This window comes from Sinocyclocheilus rhinocerous, unplaced genomic scaffold (genome assembly GCF_001515625.1).
Source record: "Sinocyclocheilus rhinocerous isolate Xijiao unplaced genomic scaffold, SAMN03320098_v1.1 scaffold1008, whole genome shotgun sequence".
Classification (NCBI taxonomy): domain Eukaryota; kingdom Metazoa; phylum Chordata; class Actinopteri; order Cypriniformes; family Cyprinidae; genus Sinocyclocheilus; species Sinocyclocheilus rhinocerous.
The window spans coordinates 232,751-258,592 of NW_015632723.1; the positions used below are offsets into that span (position 1 = coordinate 232,751).

General features: G+C 37.1%; 3 protein-coding genes across 3 annotated transcripts in view; 2 read left to right on the plus strand and 1 right to left on the minus strand.

Moving 5' to 3' along the window:
• Window positions 1-122: 122 nt before the first annotated feature.
• Window positions 123-8,269, minus strand: LOC107742895 (plasmolipin-like). Its single transcript, XM_016555975.1, has 6 exons — window positions 8,238-8,269; window positions 5,841-6,041; window positions 4,738-4,908; window positions 3,133-3,306; window positions 2,914-3,027; window positions 123-436 (listed from the first exon to the last, which is right to left on the minus strand). The coding sequence occupies exons 3-6, from the start codon at window positions 4,867-4,869 to the stop codon at window positions 329-331; spliced, it is 528 nt and encodes a 175-aa protein (XP_016411461.1). The 5' UTR covers window positions 4,870-4,908; window positions 5,841-6,041; window positions 8,238-8,269; the 3' UTR covers window positions 123-328.
• A 3,866-nt stretch (window positions 8,270-12,135) lies between these two features.
• On the plus strand, window positions 12,136-21,283 carry LOC107742896 (protein-glutamine gamma-glutamyltransferase 2-like). The gene is made up of 13 exons (XM_016555976.1): window positions 12,136-12,151; window positions 14,944-15,120; window positions 15,526-15,753; window positions 16,488-16,606; window positions 17,169-17,297; window positions 17,465-17,642; window positions 17,765-17,903; window positions 18,035-18,138; window positions 18,272-18,514; window positions 19,015-19,281; window positions 19,402-19,562; window positions 19,647-19,783; window positions 21,133-21,283. The coding sequence occupies exons 1-13, from the start codon at window positions 12,136-12,138 to the stop codon at window positions 21,281-21,283; spliced, it is 2,049 nt and encodes a 682-aa protein (XP_016411462.1).
• Window positions 21,284-23,730: 2,447 nt separating this feature from the next.
• LOC107742883 (alanine--tRNA ligase, cytoplasmic-like) overlaps window positions 23,731-25,842 on the plus strand; it is a 13,568-nt gene continuing 11,456 nt past the window's right edge. Inside the window, exons 1-4 of the mRNA XM_016555957.1 lie at window positions 23,731-23,807; window positions 24,591-24,758; window positions 24,840-25,028; window positions 25,207-25,352. Coding sequence (XP_016411443.1) covers window positions 24,615-24,758; window positions 24,840-25,028; window positions 25,207-25,352 — 479 coding nt within the window. The 5' untranslated portion in view covers window positions 23,731-23,807; window positions 24,591-24,614. The remainder of the gene's footprint in view (window positions 23,808-24,590; window positions 24,759-24,839; window positions 25,029-25,206; window positions 25,353-25,842) is intronic.

Sequence of the window (25,842 nt, forward strand, 5' to 3'; positions counted from 1 at the left end):
AAGAACAGCATTTGTTTGTTTTTTTAATAGAAATCTTTTGTATTATAAAAGTCTTTACTGTCACTTTTGATCAATTCAATGCATCCTTGCGGAGTAAAAGTATTAATTATTTATTTAAAAAAAAATCTTACTGCCCCCACGCCTAATGCACATAAGCATACACACAATGTCCATGTTTTATACCATCAAGCAATCATGCTGGGCACAGTTATACAGAAGGGCTTTCGGACGTTCCTGAGGAGGATTTTCAGCAATGCTAAATAATCTGAGCAGTATCCCCTTCGAAGTGTCCTCACATAGTGAATGAGACGGTTAATCCGAGGATGGTCTACACAGGCACTGTACTCCCCGCTGCGTTTTGCCCTTCACCCCTCCAGTCCAAATAGGCAAAGTAGCTGCTAGCTCCATATAATAGAGTCAGCACTATGGCAAAGAACTGCAAGAAAAGATGTATGATCTTACATATTGTACTCAAGTATTTAAGGGTTAGTTCACCCAAAAATGAAAATTCTGTCATTAATTTCTCCCCCTCATGTCGTTCCAAACCTGTAAGACCTCCGTTCTTCTTCGGAACACAAATTAAAGCCCTATTCGCACGGGATTAGTATTATCTGGGGACCTTGTGTGGTTTGCGGGGGAATTTTTACTTTACAAATTACAGACATGTCCGATTCGCACGGGATTAAGATCACAGACAACCTCCGCAATTATTACCAATGACTGGAGGTCACCAGGTAATACTAATCCCGTGCGAATAGGGCTTAAGATATTTTTGATGCATTCTGACAGCTCTCTGACCCTCCCATAGACAGCAAGGGTACTACCACAATCAATTTTCATTTTTGGGTGAACCATCCCTTTAAAAGTTTGCCCAAAAGTATGTTCCCAAAATAAGATATTTTTAAAATGTCTGTTTTTTTCCCCCATACAATAAAAGTTAATGGTGTTCAATGTTGTTTTGGACTCCAATGACATTCATTGTATGTGCAAAAACTTAAAATAATCTTAAAAATAAGAAAAAAGAAAGCCATACAGGTTGGGAACAACGTGAATGTGAGTAAATAAATTCATTTTTGTGTGTGAACTGTCCCTTTAAGAACTTAATAAGAACGTAATCCTTAATACAAGTTAAACAACGGATAAATTATTTCAGGGCATATAACTGTTTTACAGGAAGGTATATAAACAGCCATTGAGCAGATATGTAGATTTAAAGATGTTGTAATAACTTGGAAACTTAAGCTGTTGACCTTTACACATGGAGGAGGTATAAACGGTGATTACACTCTTATAGGCATTATAGGTTTGTCATGTGCTTGCTGCACAATTTAATCTGGACTCTGTCCGATGTGCTTTTAAAGCCCTATAAAACACACATAGCACTCTACAACCTTGCTTTTGAACTCTGACAGTTTCACATTGTAAACGTCTACTAAAAGCCTTTTATTTGATCAACAATACTGTATTAAGTATTTCAGTGATGAATAATGCTTTCACCAGATAAATGAAGGCCCTGCTTCAGATTAGATGTTTTGGCTTAAAACATATTGATGAATATTATTAATTATTAATTTTTTAAGAAAGCCCCATCGACACTACCATTCAAAATCTTGGGGTCAGTACACTGTAAAAAATGACCGTGAATTTAACGGTAAAAGACTGTAAAAATGCTACAGTAAAATCCTGTTAAATGGTTAACGGTAAATTCCCCTACTATATACGGTGAAAAACTGTATTGGACATTACATGTATTGGACATTCATTTTACGGTAATATATCGTTTTTGGAAGTGAAAAAGACCGTATAATTTACAGTGAATAACCGTAAATTTACATTTCCAGAATTCCCTGCGTTACATTTCAAATTTGATGTTTTTTTGTTGAAATAACTATGTTTCTTTTTAGTTTTTTCTTATCAGTTTTGTATATTAGGGTTGTGCGTTACACCTAATGTTGTTCAGTTAATGTTTATTGCATTATTTCAGTTTCATGTGTGTTACCATGATGGTGTTTGGTGTTTGTGTGAATGACACTGTGCACCTTCTATATATGTTATTATTTAAAAGCTGCTTGTGATAGGCTTTGGTTCATCGTGTGACTTTCTCATCACCACCTGCATTTGGTGGTTATCAGTGTATTACAAAGGTACAAAACAGATTTTAGTACTTCAATAGGTTGGTATATAATAACATTTTATCAGTTAATGAAATTACGGTATTTAACTGTAAATTTAAGTTAAAACCGTAAAACCTAAAACGTTGCTACCGTATTTTTTACGGTAAAATTCCGGCAACCACAGCTGCCGGTTTTCTACCGTAAATTTTACGGATTTTTTTTTACAGTGTAAGATTTCTTGATTTTTTGAAAGATGTCTCTCGTGCTCACCAAGGTTAATTTATTTGATCAAAAATACAGTAAGTTTATAAAATATCAGTTTAAAATAAATATTATTTAAAATCTGATTTATTTTTGTGATGCCAAAGCTACATTTTCAGCATCATTTCTCCAGTCTTCAGCCTCACATGATCCTTCAGAAATCATTCTAATATGCTGATTTGGTGCTCAAGAAACATTTCTTATTATTATCATCATGGTTGAAAAGTTTGCTGCTTAATATTTTCTGGAAACCATAATACATGTTTTTCATGATTCTTTGAGTATTGATTTCTTGAGAAAAATCATACTGCTCCCAAACTTTTAAACGGTAGTTTAAATATTTGTTAGTACTTGAGAGTATTGCTGACATTTGAATGGCCTCATCTGGGTGAGCAGTGTGACACCATGCTATTATCAGTGGGTGTTTCACAGATAAGCCTAACTTTACTTTAGATATGAGGTAGGATGGACACACCTCTCTCAGCTCATAGTATTTGTGAATGTGTCTAGAGTGTGTTCAGGAGATGTTTTCACTCACTGCAGAAGCTCCCAGATGACCATGCCACGAATACCAGTGTGGTGGAACGGAAACTGCATCAGCCAAAAAGGCAGTTATGTATAGAACAGCTGCAACTACATAGAACACCATGAGCTACAAGGAGGAAAGGAAGACAGAATTACAAATTTGATTTAACTGACAAAGTCACAAATGATATACAGTAAGCTATCTCCTCTATTAGAGGAGTAAGTGTCTCACCACTAAAGGCCAGGGCACTGAGGGTAAACTCTGATAAAACCTCAGCAGCAGCACAACAAACAGGGCAATGCTCAGAAGCCACAGCGTCACGCTGACAAACATCACCCAACCATAAGCAGGATCCGAGGTGTAGCTGGTAGTGGCGATCAGCGCCCACACCAGTAATCCAACAATCTGAACAGAAGATGGAGATGATCGTATGTTAAACATCAATGACAAAATACAGCCACTTGAAGGGTTAGTTCACCTAAAAATAAAAATTCTGTCATCATTTGCTCAACCTCATGTCGTTCCAAATCTGTACAACTTACTTTCTCTTTCGCGTAACTTAAGACATATTTTGAAAGTACCCAGTGAAAGTCAGTGGCTCCAAAACAGTATTGAACCCTAATGATTTTCTTCGTATGAACAAAAAACTTCAAAATATCCTTTTTTTTGTGCCACAGAAAAAAAAAGAAAGCTATACAGATTTGGAAGGACAAGAGGGTGAGTAAATGACGACAGAATTTTTATTTTTGGATACATTAATCCTTCAAGTCAAGAAAACCCCTATTATCACTAAGGCTTTTCTTAACTTCAGGGTGTTATAATTAATTTAGATGACATTAGAGCTTGCACAATTACATGCATGCTCTGAAACATGAGCTTTAAAATGAAAGTGACGTACATGTGAATCATCCTGGTAGTTCTCATCAGAGACCTAACCTACCAAAAACATTTAACATGCAACACGGTCAACAATTAATGATATTTTTAGCACCATATGTCCTGAGGAATCTTTTCACATAGTTATAAATAAAAAAATAAGGTAGCAAATACACAAACAGATGATGCCAATGGAATTCATTTATACAATGAATATGAAAAGTTCATTATGTATTATTCATCTGATAAAGGTCTCAGATTTCAGACTATGTGTCTGACACAAGATACCTACAAATGTGACTTGCTCCACAGAATAAAGACTAAAACAGACACATCTCAGGTCAAATATTCACTAAAGTTCAGTAATATTACATTTATATTTACTGATTTAACAATGATTAAATAATGTATTTGTATTGAGGGGAGTGTTTTATTATGGTTATTGACCCAATAACCAGTAAGATGATAATACAATAAACATAATAAATACTGATGTTTACTGTACAGTTTAATCAGTAATTTATATTACAGTCAAGTAAGTATTTTTCTGTACACTTTATTCTGATTATTGGATGTTCATATCTGAATATGTTGATATTTTGAGCAGAATGTAGTTTCAATGTTCCTAAATAACAGAGAAACATAGACTTGTGGTTTACCTACATTTACTTCCATGTTGGCTCAGTGTAGGAGCACACCTGATGCACAATATGAACACAACATCTACCTCTATGCAAACCCTGTACAAGCATGCAACTATCTGCATAATATCCTAGTTGTATGAAAAATTATTACCATAAACCTCGCTGAGCCTGGTTAGTTTCATTTTATTAATCAATACCTACACAGTCTCAGTTTTTCTCATAAACACTGGCAATCTGGCAGTTTTTTTTTTAAGCATAAAACACTTGAAAATATGACAAAGCATAGAAAGTGCAATATACAGTTTTTACAACTCACAATCTCAGTCAAAAGTAGGATACCAGGAACGCTCTTGATGAAGTCCATGTCTACCATTGCTGGGACTCCAGAACTTCTCTGAGGTTCATTGGAGCTGGTCTGAGTGCTGACCTTCCCAGGAAAATCTGCCATTTCTTCTCAGTATAAAGAGTTGATTATATAAAAATATCTCTTTAAAAAAGAAAAAGGAAATAACACACCTCAGAGGAGACACACCAGAACAGGTAATGCAGGTGTTGTCACTACCTAACAACTCCGCTTGAAAAGATACAAGTTTTCTTTCTCTCTTTCACACCCTCCCTCCCTCTCTTCTCCCTCTATACCTTTGCACACCTATGAAGTATTTAAAGAATCAAAATCAGAATGAGCTTTATTGCCAGGTATGTTTACACATACGAGGAATTTGTTTTCGTGACAGAAGCTTCCACAGTGTAACAGAATGATAGTGACAGAACAAAAAAAAATAGAACAAGTAAAATAAGGAATAAAAAAAATATACAAATCGACAATTGTATGTACAGGTATAGAACAATAGACAGTTGTATGTACAGGTATATTATATTATGTGCAAATTGAAATGTAGACTGAGTATGTGTGTTAGATAAATAAGTGTATGAGTGAATAAATAGTGTGTGTTCCACAGTGAGATCATGCTAGGCGGATACATCTGTGTATCCAAGTAATAAATGACTTCAGTAAGAATAAAAGTGAGAACCCTCTACCTTCCTCTTGTAAAGAAAAAAGGAAACAGCAAGACAAAAACAATAGAAGTTGGGGGTTAAAAACCGTTTAAGAGTTTAAGCGTTTAAGCTTGACAGAAGAGGATATTTTACATGTATACAGAAATGCACACAACATGGTGTAGCCATTGCTTCAACTTTAACACAGAAAGGAAAGAAAAAAAAAAAAACAGAAAAAAGAAAACAAATCATCTGTAAGTAATGGCTAGTTTTAACATTCATAATTAAATTATAAAACTATTTATTATATGCAGAATACTCTTCCTATATGCAATGCTCATTGCATTCCTTGCTTTGAACCACTCACTTTATAATTTTTTTTTATAAAGATTCATTCATTAACGTCTTTCATCCTTCACTAACCTGCACAACAGTCGTTTTTGTACTGCAGTCATTGCCTTAGTTCATCTTTGGCCACTTGTCTGCAGCGACCAAATGTAAAACTTTCATGTCGTGTATTTTTGCTAGTTTTGTTGTTTCGGTACTCTACTCTCCATGGGGTATGAAATGGACTTTGGTCGCTCTGCTGAGCATGCGTCAGCTGGGAACTGTCATGTTGACCTACTGGAAAAAAACATTGTTGTCAGAAGTGGGATTCAAACCCACGCCTCCAGGGGAGACTGCGACCTGAGCACCACTGCTCGGCCATCCTGACATATTGCACTGGATGCGTTTTGTTTTTTTCCCTCTAGAATTTAAAACTACTTTTATTTTTCTCATTTATATTTACTGTTTTCTTAATGTAACAGTAAAAAACAGCAATGCATACCATTTATAAATGATATAATGCAACGTATATAATATAAATATAATTTATAATATAATTTTTGCCATGACATATAGCAGGGATGGCGAACTCCGGTCCTGGAGAGCCGCAGCCCTGCAGAGTTCAGCTCCAACCCTAATCCTCACCTGCCTGTAGCTTCCTAGTAACCCTTCAGACCTTGATTTGCTTGTTCAGGTGTGTTTGATTAGGGTTGAAGCAAAACTCTGCAGGGCTGCGGCTCTCCAGGACTGACGTTCGCCACCCCTGACATATAGGGTGGCCATTTCTGTAAAACCAAAATTGAGGACAATTTGTGGGATTCAGTAAAGGTAGGACAAAAACTGAAAAATAATCCTAAACCTATGAGCAGTGACAGAAATAACCTTTTTTTATTTATTTTGGGGTGATATTTTCTTTCTTAAAGGTGCCATAGAATGGAAAACTGCATTTACCTTGGCATAGTTGAATAATAACAGTTCTGTGTACATGGAAATGACATACCGTGAGCCTCAAACACCATTGTTTCCTCCTTCTTATGTAAATCTCGAGCATGCAAAAGACCACTGAAAAATAGGGGAATCAGAACATAACACCGACTGTGACGTTACAGTAGGGATCACTAATAGTTACGCCCCCAATATTTGCATATACCAGCCCATGTTCTATGCCAGCTGCCAGCCGAACCTGCACAGCCGAATCATCAGAAGTTCTGCAGGTATTGTGAAGAAGCAAGCGAGGATAATAGCGAAAATGGCAGATCATGGAAATAAATGTTATGTTCCAGGCTGTGCAGGGGATGTGAAGTGCAGGGATGGGTTGGTGTCTGTATTCAGAAAGGCACGGAAAACAAATAACACGCGTTCTAATAAAATAAGGTGAGCCACTAAAGGGACATGGTTAGCTGCTTGCTAGCCGTAGCCTGTTACATTACAGTACATAAGATTTCACTTACCAAATAAACAGAGTAAGGAGAGATGACGGAGGATGATGGCGAATGATTTACAGATCCTGAGCACCACTGACAAGCATCTGATCTTGTAAAATGTGTGGTAAGTACTGCCGCTGTAGTTTACACAGAGCACGTGCGATCGCAAATCTCGAAAGTGAAAGTAAAAAGCGATCGTGCATTCGAAGGCAGTTTCAATGCCCCGCATATTAATAGCGGCTCCCTGATGTCCGCATTTTATATACAGTATAATTACCCAAGGATATAACTGCGAGAGAGAGTATTGAAATATATCACACGTGCTGTGTGAGCTACTGAAATGAGCCGCACTGTGAAACAGCCAATCAGAGCAGAGCTCAACATTGAGCCGCACTGTGAAACAGCCAATCAGAGCAGAGCTCAACATTATTATTCATGACCCTTCCAAATAAGGTAAAAACTGACCATTTCATTCTAGGGACAAATCCTAGGGTTGTAATTGGACATGTAAACCCGTTTCTGGAGATTTTTTGCCCTTACCTATGCCACATACCTTCTATGTATATATCAGAGAACAATTTAAAATATTGTATCAATGCATTCTATGGCACCTTTAAACTGATTTCCAGGGGCAATTGATTTACTTCTATAAGGGAATTTTCTAAGCTTATTACATTTATTTAATATATATTTATTCCATTTATTCCAATTCTTACATTTATTTAGAATAATAAGACACTATAGGGCTGACAGCAATCAAATACAGTAAGTATCAACAAAATCCATTGTTGTTTAAATGGCACAGAAGCAACACCTAAAGTGGCATTTAGATTTATTTACACAATGCTATTCAGAGATACCATAAATAAATTTACACTGCAGTTACAATAGCATAAATAGTGTTATGAGAATTTTATAAAAATATAAGATATATATAAAATATGTTGAATATTGAACTATGAAAAGAATACTTCAAATATGAAAATAAAACCGCCTGTAGGTGGCGGCAAGTCACTGTCTTAAAGGCATAGTTCCCCCCAAAATGAACATTTACTGTTAATTTACTCACCACAGGCCATCCAAGATGTAGGTGACTTTTTTTCTTTAGTTGAACAGTTGAGAAGATTTTTAGCTGAAACCGTGGTCCTTGGTGATTCATTAAAGGCAGGTTAGTAGCTACTGGCACATGAGAGTCAAAAAAAAAAGGTTTCTTGAGCAGCAATCAGCATGATTTCTGAAGGATCATGTGACATTGAGTAATGAAGTAATGAAGCTTTAGCATGACAAGCATTTTAAAATATATTCAAACAGAAAGCAGTTCTTTCAAATGGTAGATTTACTGTTTTTACTGTGTTTTTGATCAAATAAATGCAGTCTTGCTGAGAAGAAGAGATTTCTTTCAAACCCTTAAAATAATTTACTGACCCCTTTTTGAATGGTGGTGTATATATTATTTATAATGTATATTTTCAAAGCATTTATTTAGCCCATATAACACCCACATTAGCTCATATATAATTTTACAAACATGTCATTGAATGCCATATGACATTCATGACATTTGATTTGACTGGACTTGAAATATCATTATCATTAGTTTCCCAAGGAGCAAAAAACGTGAATATAAATTATATCTGTAAGTGTTAAATAAACTCTTCAGAAATTTAGCATTCGATCCAACCACATTTAACATTTCTATCGTAAAACAGTGGTCAGATATGAAATGTTTGGCTACTTACATCTTATCCCGCACTTTATAGCCGCTAACTGAAGCGTCGCGTTGAACTTGAAATTCGCGCTATGCAGCTTCTGTTAACGTAAAGGCCGCCTACTTTGATTTGATTGGTCATCTCAAATATTTTTTGAGCGGTGACAGCTGAGGCAGCTCAGATGAGGAGGCTTAAAGGAACACTCCACTATTTTTGAAAATAGGCTCATGGGTTAGACCAGTGTTTCCCAACCTTTTTTTAGTCGCGGCACCCTTTGGACATTTTAACAAACTTGTGGCTCACACCACGTGACAGTGAAACCTGAGCTGTGAACTAATTTTCGGCAGCCGAAATTTCGGTGCATTTCTAATTATTGGCGACATCAGAAATGGATATTATATAATAGATGCTTTTTTGAACATTTTAGCAATTTAAAAATATTAAAAAATGATTTTTTTTACACGGCACCCCTGCTCTCGACAGATGGCACCCCGGTTGGGAAACACTGGGTTAGACTCACAGGTGGGTTAGAAACGCACTGGGTTGTTCGAATAAGTGGACTGCTGACTTGTTGTCAAACCATGTTATTTTATTTGGTCCCATATTGGATCTCTTTGTGAGGTATAAACTTTATAGCCTCAGTTTGGAAAGCGATGTAGAAAGTGGCATAATGGTAACATTAAAAGCAAATGTAACATCAAGCAGAAATGAGCAGAATCCAAGCTGAGAAAATAGAAATGTGTTACCATACACTTTAGATGTGTTATTGTTGTCAATTATTTGTATGCTTTGTGCAAAGAATAGAATTTTAATACTTTGATAACATATTCAGCAAATTCAGTTTGCTTTGCAAGTTACACCCTTGCAACCACAAACTATGAAACTTCAAACATCATCAGCGGTTAATTATATTCTCTTCCTTCTCAATAACTTTTAACCAAAAAGCCACTAGTATGTTCCTCACTTGTATGACAAATTCACTTTGATGATAAATCAATGAGAAAGTAATGTGAAATTCAACAAAAATCTGTGCTTGTTTCTGTGTGAGTATCTTTTCCTGAAAACTACCTGTTCCAGCATTCCTCAGCTTAGTGTCACACACATGTGCAAATATATGTAGGTGTGGTACGGTGTTGCTTCCCACTGTATAAGCAAGACAGTAACCCTTTTGTGTGACTGCGTGGTCAAAAAGAACTGTAGTAATGTCACACAGGGGCGCCGCTAGCAATTTTGGTACCTATGAAAGAATATGAGGTTGGGCCCCCACCGCACCAAACATACAAGCCATCCTATAGCTATTCAAAATCTTTGTCTGCAATTTAATAATACTGACCTATTACTTTTGCTATTGCTTTTGACCAGGTATCAGTATTTACATAATTCAGTGAGAACCTGTTCTACATGGACATAGAGTTTCTGTACCACACTATTCTGCTGATATGGAATGACTTTGACTACTTAATCAGTTATAATAATAGAAATTGTTCACTGGGGCAAACAAAAAAATCCTAAAATAATAAATAGAATACCCCGAAAAACCAGCATTTCCAGCAGTATCCAACATTACTCAATCATGATCTTACTGGAAAAACTAGATTCAGCTAAATGTGACTATTAGCTTAATAGCTGTATTCTGTGCTTGCTAGCTACCTATGCACATACAGCAAACAATGTTTAAAATGTTGTACATTTTGAACCTTTACCCAAAGACCTTAGGGGAACTTACCGGGGAAGAGAGGGTGAGGCTGCATCTGTGTAGGCCATGAGGTAGACATAGGCAAGGCAAGGCAAGTTTATTTATATAGCACATTTCATACACAATGGTAATTCAAAGTGCTTTACATAAAAGAAAAGAAAATAATAATAATAAAAAAATAATCATAACAATAAAACAAGGAATTTAAAAACTTTGAAAATGATTTAAAAAGTTTTCAGGAAGTTTGGAAAAGTCCCAGAAAGAAGTGAGGTGAGACATAGACCTCATTAGTGAACTAACTAGTTATCCGCTAGCATACACGGTGGTAGTTAAAGCTAAGTCTGCTAGCATAGTTGGCCAACAGGAGAATGCTGTCAAGGCTACAAATGTAAGATTTATATCTGGACCAAAATTACATTGTTTTCATTTTCAGTGGTGAAAAACGTTGCATCGCGCCACATCTTTAAAATTCTAACATATTATTTTCTATGAGTGTATGCACAACAGCGGCTACTTCTTTGTGGAACTCGAAGACATCTCTATTATTTTGTTTTAATTTGTTTATTTTGTTGTTATTTTGTTTTATTTGTAACTACATTTATATGTAGATACATTTATAATTTCTATTACATTACTAGTAGCACTGTTACTTCTAATAAAACAGATTATTAGTTCAGATTATTAGTTCCCCCCCCCATATCATCAGTGACGGAGCTTAATGGAATTTAATTAACTTCACAAACAGTAGGGAAATATCTCACAAAATTATGTCAGAAGTTTTAGTTGTTTCTGCAGTTTGACCCCTTGACCTCCAGCTGACACATCAGGCTTTTCATACCAGTGCATTACACTTTACACGTTATAGATAATATATGTTAAACTGCTATATTGTGCATGTTACTCAATGCATGCTCGACATTCAGTTGTACAGAGGAAGTTTGGGAAGGAAAGACTTAGTCTCTGAAAACATTATGACCCATCTGACTTCTGAGTAACTGACTGTGAGTCAGGGAAATAGAGGTGTAGTAGATCTATGGAATACTATGGAACTGTTACCCAACCATCAAAACTTCTCCTTTTATCAAAGGGCACCTGTGTGTGACCCTGGCCCTTACGGAAAAGAGACAGTGTTTCCAGCAATGACGTGCTTGCAGAGACTACACTGGTTGTAGTATATACTCAAGCCTTGATTCTTTTTCCACAGAGGCAGAGGCAGAGCTGCTTACACACATAGACATACTACTGTTTGTACACACTTAGCACCTCTGAATGCTTGAGGATCTTGTATGTGTGTGTGATGTCAGAGGTCATAAAGGAAACGGAGAGGATGCGTGAGTCAGGGTGTGTCTTATGCAGAAAGAAGGACAGTCAGCAACAAAGATGGTGGGGCTTCAAGGGGCGTGGAAGGTCTTTCATTATAAAATGGATCCTAAAAAAGCAAAGATATTACAGGGAAGACAGATGTCTTGGACTGGACTTTGGAAATTTACTGCAATCATCAAGAACAGGATTTTACAAAGTCTCACCGATCACTTACTAGAAGTGTCAAGCTAAATCCATCAATGGCCAGCCATAATGGTAAGAAAATCTCTTTAATAATATATTTGTTTTTCATAAATATTGCTCAAAGTAAGAACTGAATATATCAATATGATTGATAGCAATAATAATTAATAGCTATATAGCATACTGTATGCTGTTTAGCATATACACATGCTTTTGTTTACTACTGAATTACTGTAAAGACTATTTTGAAAAGGTATTGTGAAGTTGTTGAAGAACTGTTTGTGTAAGTGAACGCACATATATTATGTAAAGCAGTCTGGTGGTCAAGAGTTTTTCCAAGAGGGCTGGCAAGATACTTTTCCATTAGTGCAGGAAACTGCAGGTTTCATAAAAATAAAAAAAACATTTGCACCAAACTACTTATTTCACTAATGTGGTCTTTCTACCATGGATCAAAATATATTACGCCTTTCCATTAAATCATAATCTTACTCAAACAGCAGTAGTATAAGATGCTAAAGGTCCTAGTGAAATATTTCTGGTGACAGTACTTCTGATGGTTTTGTTTCATGCTGGGCAGTTGGGATAGAAACGCTCTGGGTTGTTAAAATAAATACGGAAGTGGACCGCTGACTTGTTGGTGGACTGTGTTATTTTATTTGGTCCCATATCTGACCTCTTTGTGAGGTCTGAGCTTTATAGGCCCAGCTTGGAAAGCGATGAAGAAATTGGCATGACAGTAACATTAAAAGCAAATGTAGCATCAAGCAGCAATGAGCAGAATCCAAGCTGAGAAGACAGAAATGTGTTACCATACACTTTAGACGTGTTATTGTCGTCAATTATTTTTTTTATGCTTTGTGCGAAGAACAGTTTTAATACTTTCACAACATATTCAACAAATTCAGTTTGCTTTGCAAGTTACACCCTTGCAACCTCAAACTGAAACTTTACACATCATCAGCAGTTTATTATATGCTCTTCCTTCTCAATAACTGTTGTTTCGCACCATCTCATCACTCTCAGAAAAAAAGGTACAAAAGTTGTCATTGAGGCGGTACCTTTTCAGATTATTTACGGCTAAAGGGTGCATATTAGTACCTCAAAGGTATATCTTAGTACCTATTCAAAAGGTACTGCCCTAGAGACAACTTTTGTACCTTCATTTCTGAGAGTGACAGGCTAAACATTAATAATACGGTTTGAGAATGTCCCAAGGAACATTGCGATTTTCAGTGAAAGCAAGAACATCTGACCTTTTGCTTTTTGTTTACATTTAAATATTGACTAGAAGATCCTAAATCTTAAATATTTCTTATTCATTTTTATGTTTTGTCATAACTTTTCTGTTTTAAGACTGGAATACACAACACAACTTTTAAAATCTAAAACAAAAAAAGTGTTTTAAAACACTAGGCATTAGATACTTGCCAACTTTGTAAATGGTTACAGAATAAAACATGGATATCATACAATAAACTAAACTGAGGGTCACACACTACCAGACTTTCAAATTGATCCAAACACAACAATCACACACAGAAACATAGATCTCCTCGCTATGTAACGCATTTTTAATATTCTCTGACCAAATGGAATCATTGTCTGCATCATTCACTATGCAATTTTCTGTGAAATCCCTCAACTCCGACTGCCCAAAATCTGCAGACTGGCTCAAAATTTTGGCAGCTAACATTGCAAAAATGTTAACACTTGTAAGAAAAAGTGAAGACGTCGAAGATCTTGATGAAGAATAACTTTTATTACAGAATAGTAGTGACAAAGTACAGGCAGCACTTCGGATTCAGCGGAGTCAGAATGAACCCCGAACATCCTAAGCTCAATCATTTTATACTGTATTACGTTCATCTTCCCGCTCAACATGTAAGTTAAGTTTCGTTTTAAATGTAAATTGCGGATGACAATGAAAGTGATAGCCTTCCGTTCCCACATCTTCGGTAGACTCAAGTGGGAACAACCAAATGTTAAGGTGATAAGATTAAACAGAATCCATAGCTGTTATTTCATGTACCCTTTTGGTCAGCAGATGGTTCTTGACGGCCTGCTGCTGCTCCCACGCTATAAGTGACAAATTATCGCTCCGGAGGTACCATTTACATATGATTAAGATCGGAAAGAACTATCTATATGATAATTAAGCTCTTTGTAGAGAAAGGAGCATAGTTTAATACACAATTTGGAGTGGAAGCTGGGTCGAGGCAGACTATAATTTCTTACACACTCCACACTGCAAATTAGGGCACAAGTCGTGTAGTGTATTCCAGCTTTTAAGGTGGTCTCAGACTTTTGGACCCCACTGTTTAAAGATAATATAAGCAAATATAATACAAATCAGTTCAGCAGTTCACAAGAAGATAACTTTTTAAACACCAAAAAGACAAAATAGTGGAAAATCTTTTCATTTTAATCATTTACTTTTAATGTTACTGTCATACCACTTTCTTCATTGCTTTCTAAGCTGAGGCTATAAAGCCCAGACCTCACAAGAAATCCAATACCGGACCAGATAAAATCACCAACGAGTCAGTGGTCTGCTTCCATATTTATTTAAACAATGCATTTTGTCATGAAACACACTTTTTGAGTCAGTATCTCAAAAAGTATCTTAAGTCAGTATCTCAAACTGGTCAGCAAGACTGGAAAACAAGCTTTTTGGCAACCACATCATTAATCCATTCCATGATTAACATAAATTTAGCCACCCAAATAACCAGCATGCAACATTCAAAGCATTTAAAGACATGTTATAGGTCAAGGGAACTAAGTCTCACTAAACTAAATGGATATTCAAATTATATTTGCTTGTATTGTTTAAACTGTTTATTAATTTCTTTGGTGCCCAGCCCTACTGAGTGGTATAGATTTGCAGTGTTATGAGAATAACCATACTCACCGCACTGAGGAGATGGATGTGGAGCGTCTGGTGGTGCGCAGAGGTCAGCCATTCTCTGTAGTACTGCAGTGTACTGAGCACATCCCACAGCTCCAAGACCTCCAGCTCAACCTCATACTACACCTGGGTGAGTAAACTTGATGGAGAGAGTAAAGGTAATGAAACACTGGGGAACTTTTTCTTACCAATGTTGCTAGGCAATGTTGTCATCAACGGGCAACCAGGTGAGACACAGGGCCCACGGCCAATCTAAAGCACCCAGATAGAAATTTGTTGCCCATTCTCAATGGGAAAGTGCCCAAGCAACATTGCTCAAAAAAGTTTCCCCATGTATCATCACCTTAACAGTGAGGAAGATAAAAAAGGTGGCCTGTAGGTTTTGGGACTGGGGCTTGAAACTGCAGTAATCTTAAATTGGAGTATAAAAGAAGTTACAAGATTAGATCAGTTTAGTGGTCAAGCCAAAAAAACAACAACTAAAATGCACATAACAACAGCATATGATTTGTGTGCACATGTTTGTGTGTTATAGGTAAGAATAATGAGGTGGTCTTGAAGGTGTCAGACTCGCAACATCATGGGAAATGGTGGTTTAATCAGCGTAATGCTCAGGGTGAGGTGATGCTGACTCTCCACAGCCCTACTGATGCTCTTGTGGGTCTGTACAGCATGACTGTGGTTCTACTCTCAGCTGATGGGCAGATCCTGGAGCAAACCAAGCCTCAGACCTTCTACCTGCTTTTCAATCCCTGGTGCAAAGGTGAGTATTTGGGATCATTAACATGAAAAAATTTAAATTCCTCATGACTTTGTTTCTTCTGTGCAAAAGTTTTTTTTTTTTTTTTTTCACACTATATAACCTGAGAAAACTAAAAGTTGAACTGAAGACATTTGCTATAGTTTTATGGTGCTTATTTGTTCTTTTGGAGCTTATGCTTTTGGGTTCCATGGAAGATAAAATGTCATTGTAGGAACAACGTGAGGGCTACTCACACTAAAAATGAATACTTGAATGATAACTATAACCATACATTTTTTAATAATTGTTCTAATTCTACGAGAATAGGGAAGTTCACAACAAAAATAACACTGTGGAATGATATCATTGGAATCACTTTCAGAATGATTTTTCTTCCAGTTGATGAATGATAAAACATTGACAGACCATCATAATCCACCCAACATTAAAGATTGCACATTTAAAGCAGCAGATGACTTCAGCACACACTTATAATAAACAGAACATTATCGTCCATTGGTGTGGATGCTAAGCTAATTATTGTTATTGTTAAGGGTATTTAAGGTCAGTTCACACCAAGAACAATTACTATAATGATAATTATATTAACATCCATACCAGCGGACACTAACATTCTGTTTTTTTATAAGTACACCCTGCAGTTAAGGCATAATATAATATTATGCCTTATAGATTTCTATAATACTATAATAGATTTTATACTATTATACTATAATAGATTTTCTTTCCTGTAGATGACTCTGTGTACCTTCCAAGTGAGGAACTGCTGCAGGAGTACATTTTAAATGAAAATGGGATCTTGTACCAGGGCTCATGGGATGATATCACCACTGTGCCTTGGAACTTTGGACAGGTAACCTGCAAATGCATTCCCAGGTTCTCAAGATCCAAATTTATACAGCCCCCATCTGTTTAGACAGTCTTGTGGCCAGTGCCCTTTCTGAGAAAGTATAACAGCCTGAGATGACTGACACACAGTCAGGATTTATGGGTGATGTTGCATGGTGGTGGAATTCAGATGAGGCAGAGTGTGAATTGTGACAGATCAGTGGCAGGAGAACCGCAGAGGGCTTGTCTGCTGGGTAATCACTCTCTATAGATGTCAGACATTTCAGCAACAACGTCTGTCTCGCAAACAAGTGACTGTCCCATTTCAGTCAGAGAGATATTGGAAGTTTGGGGGAGAAATGTGATTCTCCAGGTTAAGCGGGGGAACTGAAAGTGCTAAGCTTTCTTTGTAAAATACAAGTTAGGCCCTAAGGACAGAACTCACAAATAAAAATGGTTTAGTCTATGGTTTAGACATACAACTTTTTCCATTTTAAGTTCTCTTCTGTAGACACACTTTATTGTGTATATTTAACTGTATCTAATTGTGAATACTCCATATTCTTTGGATTCTATTTTTCAAACAGTTTGAAAAAGATGTGGTGGATATTTGCTTTGAAGTGCTGGACAATTCACCCACAGCCCTGAAAAATTCAGAGATGGAAATAGCTAACAGAGGAAGCCCTGTTTATGTTAGCAGGACTATTACTGCCATGGTAAGGCATCTGTCAACATGGTCATTCGCTGTCTCCACCCCTGTTATAATCATATTTGCTCAAGCATAAATGACTTTTTCACTGAAGTAATCAGTAAGAAGTATTTTATACATATATTCATTCTGTGTATATATACGTTCTACGTACAGAATAATCTGCATTAACAGGTGAATGCTAATGATGATCGGGGGGTGGTATCTGGGCGCTGGGATGGGAAGTACAGTGATGGGGTAGCGCCCACACGGTGGACTGGCAGTGTGCCCATCCTGAGGCGCTGGAGTGAGGATGGAGGACAGAAAGTGCGCTATGGCCAGTGCTGGGTGTTCACAGGAGTGGCCTGCACAGGTAAGAAAGCAAAAGATTTAGAAAATATTCTAGGTCCTAAGTCTTTCTAAATTCAGAAATGCTTACTACTGTTATTATTTCTGTTTGTGTTTCACGTGTTCTGTAACATGCCCTTTCCACAGTCCTCCGCTGTCTTGGCATTCCGACGAGATGTATCACAAATTACTCATCTGCCCATGACACTGATGCAAACATTTCTGTGGATTACCTTTTCAATGATCAACTTGAAAGTGTGTCTGAAGGCAGGAAGGACTCCATCTGGTGAGTTTTTTATTTAGCTCTAAACCCTTTCTATATGACACCAGTTGTTTCATTTCACTTGAAGAGCAACTCTGAGCAATAACATTTTCCTCTGTTGTCCCTGACCTGTGAGTCTCACCCTCTATTTTCAGGAACTACCACTGTTGGGTTGAATCCTGGATGAAACGCGATGACCTCCCAGAAGGTTACGATGGATGGCAGGTGCTAGATCCAACTCCTCAAGAAAGGAGTGATGGTAAAGCTTTACTCTTTCAAGTATAAAAAACAAGAACATCCAGAGAACTACTTCCTCTTATCTCCTATTACATAAAACTGGAATATTAGCTAGCTTGTACATACCTACATCCTCTTCTCCCATGTTCTTACAGGAATCTTCTGCTGTGGGCCTTGTCCAGTCCGTGCGGTCAAGGAGGGAGAGGTGGGGTTGAAGTATGACACCCCATTTGTGTTTTCTGAGGTGAATGCTGATCTGATCGTCTGGATAGTTCATCCAGATGGGGAACGAATTCAGGTGTCCCAAAACAGTAAAGTTATAGGGCGGAACATAAGCACTAAGAGTGTGTATGGAGACTTCAGAGAGGACATTACTGCTAACTACAAATATCCTGAAGGTAAAAACAAGCGACCTGTCGAATGTACTCATTTGTTTTCAATTTATTATAATGAACTCATTTTGACCTTTGACATTCTGTTGTAATATTAAGTTCATTGTCTCCTATTGTACCTGAAACCTTGTACACGTTACTTCTACTTGTTACGTTTGTCTGAGTAAGTGAGCATATTTAATGATTAAAAATTGTAGTGTAGGTGAAATATTGAAAAATGTAACATTTATTATTACATATATATTTTTTATTGATATTATAAATTGTTATTATAATAATTGTTTAGAAAATAAGTGGCCATTGTGACGCTAGCCTAAAAAGGAAAGACATTCCATCGGTGTATTGTTTAGAGTAAGGCATGTTCACAGTAAATCATGTTAAGAAATATAGTATGATACATTTTGATTTCGTGTTTTTGATTTCAATTTATATTTGTCCATGCCAACTGATTCTGAAATTGTGACATTTCGATATTAATCACATTCAAATGCTTTGTCCCACCACAGGATCAATGAAGGAGCGAGAGGTTTATAAAAAGGCAGGAAGACAAGTGGGCCAAAAGAACAAAGGCCCAGGGCAGCTTGAGCTTTTCATCAAGCATGCCCCAGCTATCCATGGGACAGACTTTGACGTGATCATAGAGTTGTATAATGCTGGTAGGGAGGACACAGATGCACAGCTCACAGTCACATCGAACGCAATAACCTACAATAGTATCCACCGTGCAGAGTGCCAGAGAAAGACAACCTCTCTCACAGTGCCAGCTCACAAAGGTACGACTAGGAAACTTGGATAGTATCCTGAATTATTTAGCGCACAGTGGCATCTGCAAACAAATTTTACCTCTCCTTTAAGGACAATACATTCAAAAATATCTTTGCATCACTTTATAGCTCATAAAGAAGTATTGCGACTTCAGTATGGCCATTATGGGGCATGTGTGTCTGAACATCACATGATAAGGGTCACAGCCCTCCTCCAACCCACTGATCAAGACAACATCATCCTACAAGAAATCAACATCCCCTTGAAAATGCCAGCGCTTCATATCAAGGTGATGAACTGTTCCATTAATACTAGCACTGTGTCAATGGCTTTAGCCCTTTTACCAATGACCGATATTTGTTCTAAATTTCAGATTATTGGGAAAGCGATTGTATCACGTAAATTGACAGCACACATCTCCTTCAACAATCCCTTACCTGTTAGTCTTCAAGGAGGCATGTTTACCGTGGAGGGCGCAGGACTGACAGAGGCCAAAGAAATAAAAACACAGTATGTACTAGTTTTAGAAATCATGCAGAGTATGTACTCGACATGAAATTAATTGTTCACCCCAAAATAAACATTTCAAAATGAACTCACTCTCAGGCCATACAAAATGTAGATGGGTTTGTTTTTTCATTGGAACCGATTTGAGAAATATAGAACTGCATCACTTGTTCACCAATGGATCCTCTGCAGTGAATGGGTGCCGTCAGAATGAGAGTCCAAACAGCTGATGAAAACATCACAATAATCCACAAATAATCAACACAACTCCAATTCATCAGTTGACATCTTGTGAAGTGAAGTTGTGCTTGTTTATAAGAAACAAATTCATCATTAAGGCGTTTTAACTTTAAACCAACAATTCTTGCCAAAATACCAGCCCATAATCCATAATAACACTTCCTCCAGTGAAAAAGTCCATCCCCTTATTGTCTTCTCACTTCAAAATCCACCGCATACATGTTTAACTGTTTTAGACTGATTTGCAACAGTTTGAAGTTAAAAATGTCTTAATGGAACACGCCACTATTTTTGAAAATAGGCTCATTTTCCAACAGTTCAGTTTTACCGTTTTCGAATCCATTCAGCCAATCTCCGGGTCTGGCGGTAGCACTTTTAGCTGCAGCTTAGCATAGATCATTGAATCTGATTAGACCGTTAGCATCTCGCTCAAAAATGACCAAAGAGTTTCGATATTTTTCCTATTTAAAACTTGACTCTTCTGTAGTTACATCGTGTACTAAGACCGACGGAAAATGAAAAGTTGCGATTTTCTAGGCCGATATGGCTAGGAACTATACTCTCATTCCAGCGTAATAATCAAGGAACTTTGCTGCCGTACCATGGGTGCAGCAGGCGCAATGATATTACGCAGCGCCTAAAAATAGTCCCCAGCCAGGTAATAGGAAAAATATCGAAACTCTTTGGTCATTTTTGCTAACGGTCTAATCAGATTCAATGATCTATGCTAAGCTGCAGCTAAAAGTGCTACCGCCGCTACCGCCAATCGGCTGAATGGATTCGAAAACGGTAAAACTCAACTGTTTAACTCTAGGGGAGTTGGAAAATGTGCCTATTTTCAAAAATAGTAGCGTGTTCCTTTAAACGAAAATCAAATTAATACAAATAATATTTGGGTAGGTCCTTAATAGGCATGTTCAAAGTCCTTTTACCAATGAAGAAACAAACTCATCTACATCTTGGATGGCCTGAGGGTGCAGTACATTTTCAGCAAATTTTCATTTATGCATGAACTCAGTAACTAGTATACATTTCTCGAAGTGCATCGGACATGATCTAAGGCATCCAAGTTTTGGTTGACTGTTAATGTCTATATGTCTCTTTTTCTCTAGTGGTAAGATTGAACCTGGTCAGGCTGTGACCGTTAAATTCTCCTTCAAGCCCACCCGTGCTGGCCTGAGGAAACTGCTTGTCGACTTTGACTCAGACAGACTGAGAGATGTAAAAGGAGAAGCCACTATCATTGTTCGGACAAAAATGTGAAATAGGAACGCTGTCCCAGAAATCTAGACAAGCATGTACAATTCAGAGAACCATACATCATTAAGCGTGTTGTAAATGATACAGTTAATGCTATATACTTGACTTGATGACAGCTGTTTTGCTTGTTACTTATTTTGTTTGTAATTTGTTTGTGTAACATTTCCTTAATGATTACTTTGATATGATATCTTTGCATGCTTTCATGCAGACCTTGAATAAAATAACCTCAAAAGCTGTTTTTCTACATGTAAAATGCCCAATCATGTGAATACACCTTAGCTTTTAATATATAAAAGGTTTTATCTAATGACAATTTTGAAATCAGTGTTTGTTGATACGTTCAGTATAATGCTGTTGTTGTGTTTGATATAAATGTTTTGTAATAATAACTGAAAATACACATGTAAATATGACTGCAGAATATATTTTCTATATTTGTCCATCTTGTTGTTTATCACTCCATTTCCTATAAACAGCAATATCACAGTAGAAATAAAATGTCAGTGAAAAGTTATTTCAGGTTTAGCTAGATAGTATAATGCTTGCACACTTGACCTTGCATTTGTACCTTCTGACAAATGGAAATGGAGACTTTAGAAGTAAAGGCAAAGTCCCTTTAAGGGTATTCGATAGTCTTTGGTAAAGGTAACTTATTAGATAACAGGGATAGCTAAAGAGTAACCTTAACCAGCGAGCAGGTGACATTTATTACAGGTACATTTCTGAGTAAATAGTAGTGCCATTATTGTCATGTGAATGATCAACTCTCTCATATGGCTTAAAACTCATACCTATTTTCTACCTATGCTGATCCTTTATAGAAATAGAATGTGGGGTTTGTGCATAAACTAGATTTTGTTCGCCACCTGCTGTAAGGAGAAGCTTACTGTTACTTTTATAGCCAAATACACAAAATTGAAAGTACTCTGTTTTAACTTATTGTTTTATTTTTATTGCATTGTTTTATTTTAAATGTTTGTCTTGCTTTTGTATTGTGCAAAATCTTCTACCCTTCCATCACACTGCATCATCATAATATTCTGCCACTAAAATCCACTTGGACTGTTACTACTACTATTAATAATAATAATGATGATGATGATGATGATGAAGGAAGTTACACTTTTAGGGTAACAAGCACAATGATTTCCTTAAACATATAAAAGATGGCATTATTTACAGCAATGGTGTTGCTGGAAGAAGCAGAGGTGTAAAGAGTACCTAAAAACCCTACTTGAGTAAAAGTACAGAATCTACTACAGATACCTTACAGTGAAAATTACTCCACTACACGTTACAAGTCACCAATTCCAAAACAACTTGAGTAAAAGTCTTAGAGTATCTGATTTTAACAGTACTTAAGTATTTTACTTATACTAAATATACGCTCAAAAAATGCACTAATCAACAAAAGACATGCCAGTGTAAAACTGTAATGTTGTGGAGAAGCTGGGGGAAAAGGCAGAGTCAAGGATCTATGTGCAGGTATTTAGTGGAAAAACTAGAACAAACAATAAGGCAAAAACCAAAGGGAACAATGAACAGAATGACTGGCAAACAGACAACCATTACATTCGATAACTCACAAGGAACTAAACAAAAACTAGGCCTATATATACACACAGGGGGCTAACAAGCTTAAAACACACTTGGGGAGACTAATCAAGGGGAACCAATGAATAAACGGACTACAAACTGACTACAAACACCACGGGAGACAGGAAGTGACATAAAAGTCCAGGGCAAGGCACAGAGAGCATGAAACAAAAACAAGAAAGAGTTGATTTGTGAGGAGAGCAATCACGTTTATTTTCTAAAACCAAAATAAAACTGAACACCTCAAAATTGCATAAAAAAACAAAAAACAATATCCTTTAAAAAGGTCTCTTCAGTATAATGGATAAATAAAATAATGTTAAGTAAAATTAAAAAGCAGAAGCCTTCTTGCAGTGGATGTGCTGGTTTCGGCCTCATTGCCGCTGCAGTCATGTCCTCATCTCATATATAAAACACCTCTGATTCACAAATACTTGCTAAGGAATACTCATCCAAAAATGTAGTGAAGTAGAGAGTAAAAGTTGCTAATATCTTTGATACTCAGTACAACTACAAAGTATCGAAAAAGATACTCAAGTACAGTAACTAATTACATTTACTCCAATACTTTACACCTCTGGTAAAAAGATTATATGCTTATAAACCAGGAGAGAGAAAAAAATCTAAAGAGATTGTAAATCACGTTTGTAAGACAAAATAAAGATAATAAAAATAATAATATCACTGCACTGTTACTTTATCATTGCATCATCCAGTTCCGTCCTTTACGCCCTTGACATATCCAGGCTCGTCTTTGTTTTGATCGAAAGTATTCTGAACCAATAGAAACTACGTACACTGAAACATCAATATTCCTGAACCAATCATCTATGCTGTGGGCGGTACTTCTACTCTCCTTTTGGTTTCAACCGGCGTGGGAAGTAGTGTAGTGTGACTGGCTTCTGAAGCGGTTAAAAGATTATTATTCGTAAGTTTAATTAGATTTGCATTTGTTTCCACACGTTATTTGTTATTATTTTACATTATGTCTTTGTGAACTATATCACGAGACCATATGCATCCAATTAAATTGTGTTTCATTGAATGACTGGATTGTCAGCTTAGCCTTGTTTTCATGCTTAGGGAAAACAAAAGCTTGATTTGTTCTGCTCACTAATATTGGTGCATCATGTCATGTGCCTGATTCTTATGATCCTTCATGAAGCATTGGCAGATGCGTTTTTCTCTGTATTGTTTGGAATTTATATTCAGGGCTCAAGACTAAGGATGAGTCCTGTCAGCATTTCCTTTTGGCTTATTTATTTATTGAAAAAAAAAAAATCATTTGAAATGGTCTATTGATTTGCCAGGTGTGTGCTGCTTGTTTTTGTGTTCTTTGCAGCAGTCTTTGCCAGGTCTCTCCTTTAGGAATTTAATCTCAGTGAGGGTTTTATTAGTATGTTAATAAAAGGCTACTAAAGAAGAGCAACTTCACAACCCTGTGCTAGTACTGCATTCTCACTACATTTACATTTAGTCATGTGTTTTCCCCTTAGCTTAATTTCTCTGCATGTCAGAGAGGATTTTGTCTGTTTGGTGAATTTGCAAGCTTTGCAAGTATGCACACATTGTTTGCAAGCTATGGTGTCCATAACAGATTCTTTAATTGTTGTCGGTTAACACAGTACTACAAAGCAGCTGCATGTTTACTCCACCCGCTGTTTTTGTGAAACCGGTTTCTGACTCACTGTGTGTTTGTATATATTCCCAGTCCCCTGAGAAAAACACAACCAGCATGGACTCTTCACTGACTGCTGCACAGATCCGTGAGAAGTTCATCGACTTCTTTCGCCGCTATGATCACCAATACGTCCACTCGTCGTCCACCATTCCACTTGATGACCCCACTCTGCTCTTCGCCAATGCTGGGATGAACCAGGTAAGGAGATTTGAACCTAGTAACAAAAATGGACATAACATAAGCGCCGAATTGGTAGGACAAAATAAATTGTTTTTATAGTTCAAGCCCATCTTCCTGAACACCATCGACCCGTCCCACCCTATGGCCAGACTTCGTCGTGCTGCAAACACACAGAAGTGCATTCGTGCCGGCGGCAAACACAATGACCTTGATGATGTGGGCAAAGACGTGTACCATCATACTTTCTTCGAGATGTTGGGCTCTTGGTCCTTTGGAGATTATTTCAAAGTAAGAGATGGATAGAAAGGTGTTACATACTGTGAAATCATGCTGTATTTCTTCATAATGCTGATGCTCTTTTTATGTTGTCGTTGTATGATTTTATTTTTCTGTATGAATGGAGAAACTAATTTTGGCCTTTTCTCTTTGCATCCCTTTATTTCTCTCTTGCTCACTCTGTCTCTAGCACCTGGCCTGCAAGATGGCACTGGAGCTGCTGACGCAAGAGTTTGGCATACCTATTGGCCGACTCTATGTGACTTATTTTGGTGGTAATGCTGATGCAGGCCTGGAGCCTGACCTGGAGTGCAAGCAGATCTGGCTGGACTTGGGGTGAGTACAGAATCTGGACAAGGTGTATTAAAGGGTTAGTTCACCCAAAAATGAAAATTAGCTTGTGTTTTACTCACCCCCGAGGCAACCTAGGTGTATATGACTTTCTTCTTTCAGACGAATCCAGTCGGAGTTATATAAAAAATTGTCCTGGCTATTCCAAGCTCTATCATTGCAGTCAGCGGGTGTTGCAGTTGAACAGTCCACAAGTCGTCAAATAAAACGCGCGCATCCATAATAAAACGTACCTCACACGACTTCGGGGGGTGAATAAAGGCCTCCAGTAGTGAATTCATGTGTTTTTGTAAGAAAAATATCCATATTTCAAACATAATAAACACTTTTCTCTCACTTCCGCTGACTGTCATACACAGAAGCCGTTCCGGCAGATGACGCAGCACGTATGCGCAGCGCGCACGCCTCTGAGATATGCTAGTAGGGATGTAACGGTATGAAAATTTCTTATCACGATTATAGTGACCAAAATTAT